The sequence below is a fragment of the Monodon monoceros genome, unplaced genomic scaffold (assembly GCF_005190385.1).
Source record: "Monodon monoceros isolate NGI ecotype Baffin Bay Population unplaced genomic scaffold, NGI_Narwhal_1 Super_Scaffold_1, whole genome shotgun sequence".
NCBI classification, from domain to species: domain Eukaryota; kingdom Metazoa; phylum Chordata; class Mammalia; order Artiodactyla; family Monodontidae; genus Monodon; species Monodon monoceros.
The window spans coordinates 63,843,772-63,859,957 of record NW_021703765.1 but is presented as its reverse complement, the minus strand read 5'-3'; the positions used below and the strand labels follow the sequence as shown (position 1 = coordinate 63,859,957).

The 16,186-nt window shown below is 50.4% G+C and overlaps 1 protein-coding gene across 4 annotated transcripts in view; it reads right to left on the bottom strand.

Moving 5' to 3' along the window:
* Window positions 1-6,984: 6,984 nt before the first annotated feature.
* The window catches only part of MORC2 (MORC family CW-type zinc finger 2), a 40,085-nt gene continuing 30,883 nt past the window's right edge, over window positions 6,985-16,186 (bottom strand). Inside the window, exons 17-27 of one of the 4 annotated variants that reach the window (XM_029227458.1) lie at window positions 16,042-16,174; window positions 14,835-14,909; window positions 14,369-14,749; window positions 13,685-13,816; window positions 13,204-13,258; window positions 12,658-12,799; window positions 12,328-12,555; window positions 12,143-12,236; window positions 8,582-8,770; window positions 8,395-8,487; window positions 6,985-7,300 (exon numbers count right to left, since the gene is read on the bottom strand). In XM_029227458.1, the coding sequence (XP_029083291.1) occupies window positions 7,232-7,300; window positions 8,395-8,487; window positions 8,582-8,770; window positions 12,143-12,236; window positions 12,328-12,555; window positions 12,658-12,799; window positions 13,204-13,258; window positions 13,685-13,816; window positions 14,369-14,749; window positions 14,835-14,909; window positions 16,042-16,174 (1,591 nt within the window). In that variant the 3' untranslated portion in view covers window positions 6,985-7,231. The remainder of the gene's footprint in view (window positions 7,301-8,394; window positions 8,488-8,581; window positions 8,771-12,142; window positions 12,237-12,327; window positions 12,556-12,657; window positions 12,800-13,203; window positions 13,259-13,684; window positions 13,817-14,368; window positions 14,750-14,834; window positions 14,910-16,041; window positions 16,175-16,186) is intronic. The other 3 variants (XM_029227465.1, XM_029227483.1, XM_029227474.1) reach the window with 3 other exon arrangements.

The window sequence follows — 16,186 nt, the reverse complement described above, 5'->3', positions numbered from 1 at the left end:
CAGAATTCAGGTTTGTGGTTACCGCTGAGCAAGGAAGAAAGGGGAAAGGACCCAGGAGGGGCACACAGGGATTATAAAGTCATAATAATGTGTTTTCTTAAACCAGGTGATGGATGTACACTGCATATTTTTCTTACCATATATATATATATATTTATTTTTTTTTTTTTTTTTTTTTTTTTTTGCGGTACGCAGGCCTCTCACTGCTGTGGCCTCTCCCCCGTTGCGGAGCACAGGCTCCGGACGTGCAGGCTCAGCGGCCATGGCTCACGGGCCCAGCTGCTCCAGCTCCGCGGCATGTGGGATCTTCCCGGACCGGGGCACGAACCCGTGTCCCCTGCATCGGCAGGTGGACTCTCAACCACTGCGCCACCAGGGGAGCCCCCTTATAAATATTTTATACAGTATTCTTTTGTAGCTGCTCAATGCCTAATAAGAATAATCGCTAAAACAGTAGATTAAAGGAGAAAAACCCCATATGATTTTATCAATAGATGCTGAAAAGGCATTTGACAATGGGAGATGGGGATGGGGGCCTCACAACCCACATTTCATTCTGTGTAACTGGTGCCCCCTGGTGCTCAACTCAGACAAGATTGGCAGCCACGGCTTCATCCCAGAAGCCCCAAGTTTAAAAAACAAGACAACAGCATCAACAAAAACAGAAAAAACTCTTTCCACACTTTAAAGACCAGTCACCAAAACCAACAGACAATATTCTGCTCAACCCTAACATGTGGATTTCCATCCTCATCAGAAAAAAGACCTGGATAATTAATTATTCAACACTGTTTCAGAGGTTCGGCAATTAAAACTGGCATACAGGCAAATTTGCACATTTCATCTAAAAATACAAGTTTATTTTGAAAACTACCAGAGTTTATAAGATAGAAAATAAATTATATTAAACAATTTGCTTTTCTATATATTAATAATCAGGAATAGAGATGGGGGGAAATTCTATTCACAATAGTGACAAATAACATAAAACAGGAATAAAATGAGAAAGTTACACAACCCATATGAAGAAATAAAATCTTACTGGAAGATCTAAAAGGAGTCAAACAAATGGAAAACCATTTCGTATCGTCTAGGGAGATTTAAAATCATAAAAATGTCAACTCTCCCATAACTTACATCTAAATTTAATGCAATTATAATTTAAATCCCAATGGAACTTGTTGTGGAGGCGGGTAGGGACGGGAGAGAATTGGATTACGTGATTTTAAATTTCATGAGAGAAGAAATTCTAAGAATAGCCTGGAAAACTATTTTAATAAGAAAAACAGCGAGGGAGATTGATCCATCTAGATGCTAATGACGCCCCCAAAGCTAGTTTCAGCTAGGACCTCACCCCTCGCGTCGGAATCGCCTGTCCAGCTGGTAACAGACTGTCTCCCTTGACATATGTAAGGGTCATCTCAAGCCCAACAGGTCCAAAACCAAATAGAATGAATATAAATAATGACCTAGGTGGTTCGTTTAAGAAATGGGGGTGGCATAAGTGAATTTCCATCTGGAAAAACCAAAACCAAAGTCTGACTCCTGCCTAACCGCAGATACTAAAATATTTCCCACAGGGAGTGGAGGTTGACACAAAAAACTTTAATACAGTGCAACAAAATGCAAGAGAATGTTTGCAGGTGAGTAGAGGGGGAAGGACTTTCTTAAACATGATAGGAAACCCCAAAACCTTTCAAGAAACACCATAAACCAGGCCAAGGACAGACAAACCAGCAGAAAAGCAAGTTGTGAGCCGAGGTCGTGAAACCCAAGAGGCCTCAGGTCCCGAGAATCAGTGGGCTGGACCTTAAGGGGAAATTACCTGGAAAGGGTATTTCAAAATGTAAAACATGCAGCTTCAGGCTTCCCTGGTGGCGCAGTGGTTGAGAGTCCGCCTGCCGATGCAGGGGATACGGGTTCGTGCCCCGGTCCGGGAGGATCCCACATGCCGTGGAGCGGCTGGGCCCGTGAGCCATGGCCGCTGAGCCTGCGCTTCTGGAGCCTGTGCTCCGCAACAGGAGAGGCCACAGCTGTGAGAGGCCCGCGTACCGCAAAAAAAAACAAAAAACAAAAAAACATGCAGCTTCCTTCCCAGGTCCTCTATCTTGCAGACGTAAAAACACCACACCATCAAGGACATCTATACCAAAAAGTTTTCTGTAGTGACCACAAAAAGTTGGAAAACTACAGGGTAAAAGGTTTCACCTGTGCCCGGGCTTAATACGCAGACTCCAGCGGAAAAAATTCCCCACTTCTCTACTTGGGGTCTGAGCCGGACACTGGATACCCCAGGCCTTCCCTCCGCTGGCCCTAGGATGTGGGACCCTCGGGGCCTCCGTCCCCAAGCTGGGCCCCGGGCGGGCCTTGTACACCCGGGTTTGCTCACAACTCACGCCGTCTGAGGCTCGGACGCCCGCCCACCCGGGCTCGGGCACGTAGGCAGGCTCGTGACGTTCCCAGGGCGCATGCGCTGGGCGCAGAAGACGTGCCAGGCCGCTGCACCGCGCAGGCGCCATTGCTCGCCTGCCTTGAGGGTCTGGAGGAGGGTGAGAGGGGTGCTCTCCGCCTCCCGCAACCGTTGGCGACCTGGGAGAAGGCAGGCGCCCGGATGGGACTGAGCTTTGGATACCCCCAGAGCCTCCGGAGAGAGATGGCCGAGGGCCGGGTCCTGGACGTGTCCTCTGGGCCAGGTGAGAGTTTGCAGCCAGTCCCCGGGCTTGTGCTGTGTTATGGTAGCTGATGATTTAGCGTAAGGAACTCAAAACTCTTCCTTCTGACAATTAGGGGTTCTCCTCGCATCGCAGCGCCCCCAAACCCGGCTAGTGCCAGACTGGCTTAAATAGTGGGGAACTGGGTAGGGGAGTGAGAACCCAGAGCTTAAACAGAGTAAGAAGTGGGGAAGAAAGGACCGTAAATTCAAAGTTGTGGGTTAGAGCTGCCCACAGCTTCCCGAGAACTGCAGTTGCTCGGGCAGGAAGTGGCCCCAGAGAGTCCCGTGGAAGCATCTCAGCAGAGTCCAGAGGGGACAAGAAAGGAGGGATGTGTCTGTCAGACCCTTCCCCTGTCCCTGGTCCAGGTTGGCCTCAGTGGCATGGGCTCCCCTATCTCCAGGCCCTGGCTGGAAGCTGCTGAGAAAGCCCGAGCCCCAAGAAGTAGCAGGGGCAACCTGCTTTGCGGACCGAAGGCGGCTGGATGGAAGACCCGCCCTCCTCACCTCGGAGGCCAAAAGGCCATAGGGTAACACCCCACGAGGGCCAATGAGTAGGTCGTGGAAGACCTACAGGCAGCAGGCGGGGCCAGTGAATCTTGTAAGCAAAGATAAGGGGTCAGGGCAGCAAGGGCTTTGGGGTCCCATTCCAACCGTCTATATGGGCCTCTGGATAGATTTCTGGTGGAGAACTACGACTTAGTAAGCCAGAAAACCTCTACCGTCATCCAACGCCTTTATTTTAGAGGAAGAAAAGGGGACCCAGGATGGGCAGTGATTTGTCTGAAGCCTTGTGAGCTGAAAAAAGGAAATTTATGCAGGATCCACCAGGGGTCCTAGTTGGGCCTGGCACATTCCAAGTTACTGCCATGAAAACTGCCAGACTGAAAAACAGGCTTGGCAACATTTGGGCTCATTCCTGAGTGGGATTGTCCCTCGCCAGGCCCTTCCTCTGTCCAGTCTGTGTCTTGCTCACTATGGAGAGGGTGCCCCCAGCAGTGCTGAGGACAGTTGGAGGCCTCAAACATGGCAGCAGAGAAAGCATGTTCTTTTGTAGCTCTGCCTCCCGTGGCCAAGCTGGCTGTCCACCTTCTCAATAACCAAGAGCAATGTGGCCATTCCAAAGGAAGCCTCAGAGGTTCCATCTCCAGCCAAGGGCAGAATCCTCCAGTGGAATTTTGAGGATGTTTCAGGCATCTAGGCAACTGCCAGCGGGTCCCTTACAGCCTGGCCCAGATGCAGGACAGCCTTACATCGGGGACGAGTAGCCAGTGGAGGCACGGCCCGCTCAGACCAAATCTTGTGTTCTGTGTAAAAGGAAAAGAAGTTTGAGCTCTATCAGTCTTAACACGGATTGGTCTGTAGAGCTGTGGATGCTTGCCCAGTGCTGCTTGAACCACGGGTCTAAAAGACAGTCATGTCTTTCAAGGGGAACTAGACCCAACAAGAGGAGCCAAAAAGCAGTGCCACTCACAGGAGGAAGCAGAGAAGTTCCTCTCAGCCTATTAACCTATGCCTTCCTTTGGTAAACAATGTCAAACCCTTGTCCTGACCTAGTAATACAGTATTGATGTGGGGTTTGTAATGCTAAATCCATGGGACACTTAGGGGCTGAGGGGTGATATAAGGTGAACATTTCCCTGAGGACTTGCCCCTTGTTTTTCATCTGATTTACAAAGTCCCTACCCCAAGACTCAGAACTACAGCTGTGTCCCAGAGAGAAACACAACCGGCCAACAAAGATGTTCAATCTCACGTAAATTAATTCAAACCAACTCAAAAATCCATCACTTTTCACCTGTCAGATTAGTAAACAGTTCAGATGGAAGAGACTACAAACAGGCAAGTGGGGGTGGGGGGCAAGGAATATACTGTTGGTGGGAATTGAAATTGGGAAGTCTTCTCTGGAATGTATCCTAGAATTTTTAATGCATCCACCATCTAACAGCCATTTCTCTCTTTGGATCTTAACCCTGTATAAACCCAGATCTGAGTTAACGATTAAGTACACATGTATACCCACACACACTCATCACAGCACTTTTCATAAACATTAAAAACCAAAATCTCTATAAATGGGACCACTAAATGACAGTACATCCAAGACGATGAAATGCTATGTGGTTGTTCAGAAGAATAAAGTAGATCCATGTGAGCTCTTCAGAAACAAGTCCCAAGATTTACTAAGTGAGAAACAGGCAGAAACAGAACAGTAGATGTGTAGTTGTGTGCTCAGGACGGATACTCTTTCCAGGGAAAGTGAGCATTGGGGGGTGGGGGGGGTGGGGAGGAGGGAGCCTTGCTTTTCATGGTCCAGCCTTTCGTACTGTTTGAATTTTTACCATATGCATGTGTCACTTGGAGGAAAAAAACAAAACACGAAAGTCCCCATCCCTCCCACTCCTTAAAAACAAGGGTCGCTGCACTCATTCACCTTCTTGCCGCCTTGAACTCAGGACCTTCCTGCCACAGCCCCACCAGACCATCTTCTTCTCCCAAGTTTTAGACAATTCCAAGCAGGTTAGTTATCCAGGACAAGGAAGAGGGAGGAACCCCTGCATCTTATCTTCCCACCCAGAATGGAAGGAGCTCTGCCTGGAAGCAGGCTGCATTCAGCACAGCTGTGGTTGGATTTAAACAGCAAAGTGGGAACGCCCAGAAGTTGAAGCTAAAATGTTTAAGAAATTCAGTATTTCAGTTTCTATGGGTGCCCAGGAGAGTGAAGACATAAGACAAGGTGGTGGAGATGAGGAAGAATCTGAAGACAGCTTAAAGCCACAGTGGTGGAAAGAATGAAGAGGAGGAAGGTGCTGGATTTTACTAAGAGAAGAAAACAGACAGTTCAGGAGTCTCACCGGTGAAAGTTTATAGTATTGCATTTCGATTACAGGTATGTAAATAAAAAACTTGAGTATTACCCTCTGGTAAAAATGCAGAACCAGCTTGCACTTAGATTAAAACAGCAGGTTTGGGGACAAAAATGGACCGTATGCTGCCTGTGATGAAAAGAGCGAGCTGGACAGGAGAGGAACCACCAGCTCAAGAAGCCCTAAGACTCTTAGCGAATCTTCAGAGGAAAAGGTCAGGGCCTCTCTGAGTGGTATTTCCCCCAAAGAGCCCTTGCCCAGGGATGTGGTTTGGAGAAGTCCCAAACCCACAAGTCACAGGTGCTTCTGGGCACATGCACAAGTGGGTAAAGACCTCCGATTCCCATGGGGCCTGCCTCCCTCACCAGCACTTCCCAGGCTACTGGAGTCTTCACAGGGCAGCACGTGGCCACTGCTGACCAGAGGTGGGTAGATGCTGGAAACACACCGAGAGGTCTGAATTGCAGACCAGTGGCACAAGACCATAGTTCTTGTGCCTTCAGAAAACCCAAAGTCCCCAAATAAAGGGGGATGAAGAGAGTTGGGAGAAATCAAACCAGAATTTTTCCAGTGGCCATTAAAGAGAAAATTCAGCAACTCTTGCCTTTGTCTTTGACCCTGAGAAGTTGAGGGACACAGCTGTATGAGGCTGTGACCAGGCGGGAAGGAAGACATGGTGTGCTTCCTGCAGAGCCACCTCTGGAGTCCCTGTGGCTCAGTGACCCCCTCCTCCCATCTGCCCCAAAGCAGGGACCTTGACTGGGCTTGGTGGGGCCAGACAGGGGGAACGCAGTAAGAGAAAAGGCAGCGCCAGGCTCTCCAGATGGCCGGGACCATTGAAGAAGGTGTGCTCCCTAGGACCCTGCCACACCCACAGACGAGGCCGCCACCAACCAGCACAGGGGCTCCTTCACACACATGGTCCTTTCGTAAAAGGAATCCTTTGGAATTCAAACATTCAGTGTGTTACCCAGGTCAGCAGTCTGACCAGAGTCGGATCTGTCCACTCAAGTTTTTGAGGCAGGAAACCTCACTGTCCACTGTTAGTTCTCCAGAAGGGAGAACTTAGGTGGTGGATGGGGAAGTTGAACAGGAGGATCTGTCTTCCCCAAGCTGTCTGGACGGTGCCACAGCCAAGACCGACCACTTGGGCCACCACTCACATCCCCAACCTGAAGGAGGAGCCACGAGACAGGGAGCTGCTCAGCGCTGAGCCTCCTCCTGATCGTGGCCCTGTGGGGATCCCCTGGATTGGAGATCCTGGGGGAGCACCAGCCTGGGGGGCCCTGCCCCTCCCTCAGCCTTGCCCCTGGAGCCTCCCCAACTTCCAAACAGCACTGGATTCACCACATCTTGAGGAGCCAGAAGCCAAGAGAAGCAGCTCAGACTTGGCATCCTGCTTCTGTTCTCTGCCCAAGAGTCACCAAAAAAAATGTATGGTCTCACAGCAGGCACAGCATCTTGTTTCTTTTAAAAAATAAATATTTATAAACGTAGGGAGGAAGATTCAAAGAATCAGAGTCTCTTTCCCTCCAAAAGCACAAATATCCCATGTGAGTCAAACCAAGGTAAGTCCATCAACCCATAAATGAAACTCCACCCCCAGGAGCTCTGCCTTGAGGGGCAGGGGAGCTGATCTCTGGCTCCAGGCCTCTTAGTCCCCCTTGGTGATCAGGTCCTCGATGTAGGCATCCAGCTCGTCATCTGTGTTAATGTCTATGTCCTGGAACAGAGCAGTGCACGGTCAGCCAGGGGCCACAAGGTGGTGGGGGGCCCGCCTCCCCACCCTTCTTGCAGCCCGTGCCCCTTCCTCTCGCCCCTCCACCCTGGCTGTCAGGCCTTGTCCCTTCTTGATCATCCGCCCACTCCCTCCTCTGTGCACAGATGACGCCCAGATTTCTTGCTCCTACCCTGCCTCTACCCCAAGTTCCCGGCTTGCCTTAGCCATGCTGCAGGCTTCTCAGACTCAAAACATCCAAGAGCTCAACGGCACCACCCACCCCGAGTTGCTCCATCTTGGTACAGGCCACCACCGCCTCCCCTCCACCCAGTGGCTCAGACAAACCACAGCCATCACCCTTGTTTCCTCCCCTTCCCTCAAGACGTTACAACATATCTGCCCACTTCTCTCCCTCCTCACTGTCACCATCCAAGGTTCAGGCTGCCAGAATCTCTCACCCAGACAACTGTGGGAACCTCCTCACTGGAGTCCCGGATTCTAACCTCCGCCCCCTCCAGGCCCTCCTACAACCAACCAGAGTAAATGTCTTAGATTGCAAACGTCTTAGTGCCACACCCTCCAGAGACTTCCCACCTGGTACAGGGCCCTGCTTCTTCTATCGCCCACATCTCCCTGCCTTGGGCCTCAGGCCCTGCTCTTCCCTCTCCCCAGAGCTCTCACATCCCACTCCTGCGTGACTGGTTCTGCCCTCAGCTCAAGTACCTCCTCAGAGAGGCTTCCCCTGAACACCCTAGTAAAGCGGCATCCCTGTTTTCTGTCTCTCTCATATTTACTTCACAGCACTTCCCGCCAACAGTAGTTCTGTCTCCTCCACTTGTTGGGCTATGAGAGCAGGACCCCTATCTTGCCTGTCTGCTTCACCAAGGGTCCCCAGGACAGGCACAGAGCAGTTGTCCTCAATGTTTACTGCCTGGATAAAGGGCTGAGACCCTACAGGGCGCTCCCTGCTTCTGGGCTACCTAATCCCATCTGGGCATCATCTGGAAAATTGAGAATGTTTTTCTGTTTTATGACTTGGAGGGTTCTCAAACCAGGTTGTATATCAGAATGTCTAAACAAGGGCAAAAGTCTGATACCGTGGGTCTGGCTGGGATGAGGCCCAGGCAGCCGCACCACCTCCAGCCCTCCTGGTCAGGATGCTGTGCAGCCAGGGTTGGAACCACAGATTCCTGTGAGTGGGGAGAAGGGAGCAGGAGGTGCCCAAGCCCCCCGCTCCCTGAGACACCAGGTGGTCCGCTACAATGAGAGGGCTGCCTGGCTCACCTCCTGCACCTTTTGCAGGAGTGCCACGATGTTGGTCCTCAGCTTCTGCAGCTTCTCCTCTGTCTCGCGGAGCTTTCTCTCAGAGGTACGCAGGCTCTCCTCGGAGGCCTTGGCCCGCGAGTCGGCGCGGCTCTGGTAGGAATGGCACAAGTTCTGGAGCCCCACTTCATACTGCTTGAAGTACTCTTTCTGTTGGGAGAGGAGCTGGTGGGTGAGTGCATGAGCTCACGAGGGTCCCCAGTGCCCTTTTAGATGGGCACTGGTGTCCCCAACTGGCTCAGCACAAGGAAGCTCAGTCTGAAGGGATGCCGGACCCAGAAGCAAGTGATCTCTCTAGCTCCAGAGAAGAAAGACCTCGACGTCCACCTCACAGGGCTGCCACGAGGACGAAGACAGGATCACACATGAAGCACGTACCAAAGTGCTCTGGCAGACTGCCAGCCGTGAGTAAATGTGAGGGATGATTCTCACCATTCACCTTTCTAAGTGCACAACAGCACTTTGAGCAAACCACTTCCAAGTCACAACCAACAATGTCAAGATCAAAAGTTCTCTTCCACAAGTATTTTATCAAGCACCTATCAACAACAGATTCCTCCAGGTTTGTGTAGTATGTTTATACAGCATCAGAGCTTTTCACCATCTTCCCTGAGTACCTGAAACTTCCCGGGGGTGGGGCAGTAATGTTAACTAGCACTTTCTCTAGACATGGGGCTTTATCAAACTTTTAGAAAGTAGCAGAACACTTGTTTCAAATGAAAGTTACATGGAATCTCAGTATAAAAAACAATTTGGGTAATAACTCTTTATGTTTAATTTCAAAGTTATAACATTATGATTTACTCATAAATCACCAATGTGAATGATGAGGCCATTATGATGAACACAAACCCATGACCAGCAGGTCCTGGCTAACAACTACAGTCTCGCCAACTCTAGCATTTATTTACTTCTGTGAAGATGTATGAACTACCTAGCACTGAACGGCTATAAACTGCTGTTTTTAAAACGTGTTAGAACTATTTAATTGTTTACAATCTAGAATACTATCCCAGTAAATCAAGATGGCAACAGAAACTTCAAATTCTGCACAAAAAATAATTATCACTTGGCAGCGCAAAAATAAATGTTCAAGCAGTGCCAAAAGTATTAAAATGTAATACACAATGTCTTAAGCCTAACTATGATTTGTATTCATTTTAATTTTTTTTCCACTTTTAGGCCATTATAGATTCACAGGCAGTTACGTTACTTTTAAAGTATATATATATATATATTTTTTAATCTAGTATTTGCAGGACCCCTGACGGTCTGGAACTCCTAGTCCAGCATCATGAGCAAAAGGACGGTCATTTACAAACTGACAAGGATACAATGAACATTAGACTCCTGTTGTGTCCCGAACGTTAAAAAAATTAAAGTTTGAGTTATTTTAGGCATTTCACTTAGGTGGCTATTAAACTGATGCATTAGTGGTACACCTCCCTTTACAAGCATAAGCCAACAAACTATTTTAGGCTCAGATGCTCCTACTGACTGTGCTTTGGTCTGAGCGGTCAGGGCCACTGCAAAGATCCCACTGCACCCAGGCTTTACTCTGAATTTGGCAACAACTTTAAGCCAAAAGCAACAAACATGCCAGGCCGACCTAGCTGGCCTATCAGCTGTTTGTTCCTGGGATCTGCAGAGGATGCCTGCAGCCTGAACAAGGGTAAGCGTTGAGGTGTAGCAGCTTTCTGTGAAGCCACCATGAGTTCTGCACCTTCTAGCTTCCCCAGGGTGCAGTGCCCCCTCATCTTGCAGGGGAGCAAGACCCTTGTCCTAACAAGTTGTTCTGGGTTCAAATCTGGACTCTATTAAGACAGACTGTTCACCTCTCTGCCCCTGGGTTTCTTCAGCTCCTAGCCTCATTTCCCTTTTTTAAAGTAGAATGGAGACAAAACTCCATGTTTTCCTCTCTGGCAAACTTTATCAAGCATACAGCTGCCCACGAGGGCCTGCCATCTTAAACATATTAACCCTGCAGTTTCAATTCCAGTTGTCCTCTCCAGAAACTCCTCCCTAGAAAACTTAAGCTATTCCTACAGCAGAAACATCCTCCTGATGTGGATGACTCCCAATCCCCATCTCCAGCCCTGCCCTTCCCACCCCTCCCCCAAGTGCCAGCCCCAATCTCCAGTGTCCTGTCCACTGGACGTCACCAGAAATGAAGTGCTGGTACTTCCAGCCCAAGTCAAATCACAACTCATCTTCCTCACCCTCACCCTGTTTCTCTCCCAGTTAACAGCTTTGTCATCAACCTCCAATTCCCACAGGCCTGAGAGACAGGGAAGCACGTGACCTCTGCCTCCTCACCATCACCTGCCTTCAGTCAAAGAAGGACCCCTGACACGGCCCCTTCACCTGTCAGAGCTCCCATCCCCCCTCCCTGACCTATTACCATTAGACCAGCTTCCCTGTCCCTGTGTCTCCCATCCACCCTCCTTCCCAGAACGAGAGTTACCCTCTTAGGGGCAGGGTCAACAGACTACTCGCTGCCTGTGACCAAATCAGCCTGCCACCTGTTTTTGTAAACAAAGCATTACTAGACCTCAGCCACATCCATTCCTTTGCATATGGTCTTATGGCAGCTTCCACACTGTAACGGCAGAGCTGAAGAGTTGCCACAGAGACCTTACAAGCCCATAAAGCTGAAAATATTTGCTAACTGGCCTCTACAGAATAAGCCTCTTGACCCCTGCCCCAGACATGGTTCAAGTCGACAATTCCATCCGCTCAAACCTTTAGCTGGGCCTCCATTTCATACAAAGTTTAAGCCACTGCACCTCAGGGGGGTGCCCCCGATGCCTCCTATCCTGGCTCTGAGGGCCCTTCTCCCTGAGTGCTCACCACAGAGACCACTGCCCTGGCCCCCACCTGCCCTTGCATCCCTGAGCCTTTGTTCACAACAGTCCCTCTGCCTCAAACACTTCCCGTCACTTCTACAAACACTCGCCCAAACCCACATTTTCTTTAGCCCTGGTCACTCTCTCCCCCTCCCAGAGGCTGCCCCAGCCCTCCCACCCACCTTGCAGAGCACTTACTGCTCTCAGCCTCATGTCTAGGTACCTGCTAAAAATTCAGTCTCTACTGAGTCTTAAGCCACTTGGAGGCTCCAGCACTGAGGCACTGCATCTGCATTTGCTAAATAAGATCCCACGCTTATCTCCACACACCACGAGCTTCCCTATACCTCCGAGAGTCACGTTTCCGGCACTTTGAACCTAAGCTCTTTACTGTTTCCTGCCTTGACAGAGGAAAAGGGACATACTCCACACAAGTCACACCGGGCCTGTCCCTAAGCGAGGATTCCACTCCACCCCAGCATCTCACCAGCTGCACACCAGTCATCCGGCTGAGCAGCTTCTTTTTCCACAATGTAAAGTCCCCTCTTCCCTTCCCTCAGCAGATGAAAGGGAAGCTGGCCAAGCGGGGAAGGGCGCACACAGCTGAGAGCTGACAATCACAACAAGCACCAAGGGGGGCGTGCAGAGTCAAAAACCAAAGGCTGGGCAGACTCACCAGAGGAAACGATATTAGCTCATCTGAATTCATAGCACTCAGCTCCTTCTTAGAGATGGGGAAACTCGGAGGCAGGAAGTACCGTAAACAATTCCTAAAAAAGAAAGAAGGTGGAGACTGGAAATCAGAATGGCACAGAGCTAGTGGAGAACCAGCACTGACCCCGGAGTAGGACGACAACGCACCGAAGGATCTGGACGAGGAGGTCAATGGTCTCGTGGTTGGTGCTCGGGGCGGTGGTGTCGGGCTCAATGCGAATGCAGTCTGAGGTGGAGGGTTCCGCCATGGCTACAGCCTGCTGAGCCACTGCTGCCTCCTCCTCCTCCTCCCCGCCCTCCTGCTGCGTGTCCGGGCTCTGATACTCCGGGGAAGGGGGCTTCATCAACCGCACATCCTCACTGCCTTTCTCCACCCTAGGGAGGACCCAGTGTTTGTGTCACGTGTCCCAGGCTCCCAGGATGGGCTGCCTGCCCCTGCCCAACTCTGTCAACCCAGCCTCCTAGAAGGGGCATTACCAGCGGTCTCTTGGTGTCGTGTCCGTGGGCACATAGTCAAACTTCACCTTCCACCGCACCACGTTCTTGCCCAACTCCACGGCTGTGACACGGCCTGTGTACCACTCCCTGTTCACACGCACCTCCACGTGCAGCCCTTTATCTGAGAGTGCAGATGGAGTTAGAAAACTAGACTAGAGCCCCCGACCCAGCCAGGGCCACCTTGAGAAAGGTCATCCCAGGTTCACAGGGACAAGAACCCCTAGGAGCTTGACGCCACTATGCCAGGGACACGGAGCCCAGCCACTCTGGTCTCCCTCCCCAACTGTCATGAGAGTGCCGCAGAGCAGCATGGTAACTGCCAGCAGTGAACACCAAGGAACTGATGCTAAAAATAAACACGAGGGCGTGCTAGCCTCAGCATTATTCTCAGAATTAGACTTGAAACCATTGTTGCTTGAGAGCCTGGAGCCAGGAAAGCCTCCATAAGCCTTCGGAATACGGTGCTGCTGGCAAGGGGCGCCCTTCCCACTTCCCCACAGGCTCTGGGCACCTCCCTAAACTCACCTTTCTGAGCGCTCTTGAGGTCAGCTGGGTCCTCTTCCCCAGCACTGTCTGAGAGCTGCAAGAACAGAGCCTGTGAGAGGTACCGCCAGTGCCCCTAAAGAACAGACTGTCCACCCAGGGTCATAAGCCATCACCTCATGTCGTCTTGTGCGGCTGTTTAAATCCCCAGGCCTCACTGAGAGCCACTCTCTCAACCATTATCTCAGTACGTACACACCTGCCTCCAAAAACGTCAGTAAACAAGAGAGCAGGCATAGGGGCAGAATGTCACAGACACGGAAGTACATCTGCGTCGGTGTCACCTCAAGCCTGTGAGTAGAGCCACAAGCCAGTCTCACTCAAGATCCTACCAGGTACCGTGTTTCTAGTCGTCTGTGTGACTAAGTGTCCTTCAGAGATGGACTAGGCTTCTGAAAGGCTCGTGTCACAGACTGCAGGTGGCGGGTGGAGACCCTGGGGAGTGAGAATGCTGAGAACCTACCTCATTCAAGTCCTTTTTTTCCTCCTTCACGGCAAACTTGCCCCGCTTGGACCTCTCTTTCCTCCTCTCAGCCTCTTCCTCGGCTTCTTCCTCATCAGAGACCCCAAGACTCCGCTTCCGACCAGGAGTGGCCTACAGCAAGAGGAGCGGTAACATGAGGGACCCTGGCAGACCCTCAGGTGCTGGAAGATCCCATCTGGTCTAAAGGAGCCATTCAGAAAGGGGTCTGTGGGTCTCAATCCCCGCCAGGGCTGGGCTCCCAACAGTACTAGGGACACAGCAACCCCCGGCCTCTACGCCCACGAGGACCTTTGCTCAAAGCTGTCACAGGGGAGCCTCTCAGTTCACTCCCCACTGAACCACACCAACCACTGCTGCAGCCCACCAAGGCTGTCACCAGATTGCAACCTCTGCCCACTGCGTGAGAAGCCAATGAAGGCGACTCAAGTCTGTGGAGGACCAAACCTTGGAGGGGGCACCAAAGAGCTCCCTGGACAGGGAACCAGCAAGCTCTGTGCCCCCCATGAGTGCCTTCAGCTATCAGACTCCTCCTCTGCAGGGGCAGCACGGAAGGCTGATCTCCACTGAGGCTTCTCCACCCCCCACCGCCCCCCATGCAGTCAGCGCTGCCCCCTCCATTCCTATACCACTGTGGGCAGGGCTGGAGAAGGAGGAGCATCTCACCAGGGAGAGTTTACTGGGCGGCTCCGGCTTCTTGACCACTGGAGTCTTGATGGCTCGGGGGGCGGGGAGCTCCCGAGGGCTCTTGGAGTTGGGCAGCAGAGATGGTGATGGTGGCTGCACGGGAGGGGCGGGCCGGGATGCAGTCTTGACTGGAGTGTTGGCAGGCTTTCGGGGCACCTCAGGAGGCTGGAGCAGCCTGGAAGTACTGGCCTCCTCCCGTGCTGTCGAGGCAGGAGGCTTTGGGACGCTGCCGATAACAGGAGCCTTTCGGGGCTGGCTGGCTGGTCTGGGAGCCTGCAGGGAAGGGGGTCTGCTCGGGGCATTCCTGATCACAGCAGGTAAAGGAGGTGACCGAGGACGCTGAGGTCTACGTGCAGGTTCCTGAAAGAGGCCCAGAGAGAGTGACAACATGGATCCCAGCATGAGACACCTGAGGAAAAGCCATGCCCCTATCCCTGGGCTTTACCTCAGTGGAAGGTCTGGTGGTCACTTCCAAGGGCAATTTCTTCAGGTCAGCTTGGGAGCGGATGGGTGTGGTTTTCTGCAGGGTAAACATGATGAGGAGGTCGTTTGCGTATCTGGTACATTAAAGCAAACTCTTTTTGGAGCCCCACAGTCTGGGACAGTGGGCAAATAAAAAAGAACACCTGGGCCACAGTCCTACTATTACAAGCCTCCCATTCTCACTGAGAAGACAAAAATTCACAAACACTAAACTACCAGCAAATTACAGGGTTCTATATGATTAATCCAGCAACTGAGAGACTGGGGAAAAGTGTCAGTAGACTAAATTCCTATAAAACAAGCCAAAAAGGTTGGAGATCCCGAAAGGCCAAAGCCGGAAAGGACAGGTGGGAATTGGCAGACAGGGAGGCATGCATACAATGAGAGCATCTGCCTGTGCAGAAGTCAGAAAGGGAAAGGCTTTTGTAATAAATACGATAAACGGTTGATACCACACATATATCTAAAAAAACCTGACTAGTCAATTAAGGAAAAAATTTAAAACAACAGTAATATAAGAGAACAATAAGCAGTTCTAAAAGAAACACACGAAAAAGCTGTTCAATTTTAGAAATATGAAATTCAAATTTAAGATGTGTATCTTTGCTTATCAAATTTGCAAAAACATTTAAAAATAAATGTACTGCTGGTAAAAAACAAAACATAATACATCTTCTGGAGAATAATTTGGAAATAGTTATTTAAAGAAAACATAGAATTTAAAAAATCCTTTTACTCTTTCAAATTCACTTCTGGAAAACTATCCCAAGAAAATAATTATGCACTAATAAAAAAAGTATGTGTGTGTGATATGACACAAGTAAGTCGTGATCTCTATTTCTAATAAAAAATATATGTATTTATGTGTATGTAGAGGTCATAAAAAGTTGGAAGGATGTGCAGTTAATGGTGGTTACCTCTAAGACAGCATATGTACTTTCTGGAGTTTCAAAACATTCTAAATGAATCGGACCTCTTTGTAATATATAAACAAAATTTTTTTTTTTAAAGAATGATCAAGGCATACTGGAGAACCAGTGTGCCTGGAGGTTGGGGTTGGGAAGCTTGGGCAGCACTCATGGGTGACAGAAGGGTGAAACTGAGCCTGAGGGAACAGAGGAGACACTGAGGAGTCCTGCCCATGTGCCCACTGCCCATGACCCACACACCTGCAGGGCCTCCAGCTTCTCTTGCTGCTGGCGAATTTTCTCTGTCAGTTGCTTCTGCTTCTCTTCCTGTGTCTTCAGATCCTTTCTGAACGTCCCCAGGGGAACCTTCTGCTTCTGTTCAGAAGCCTCACACCTGTAAAGAGAA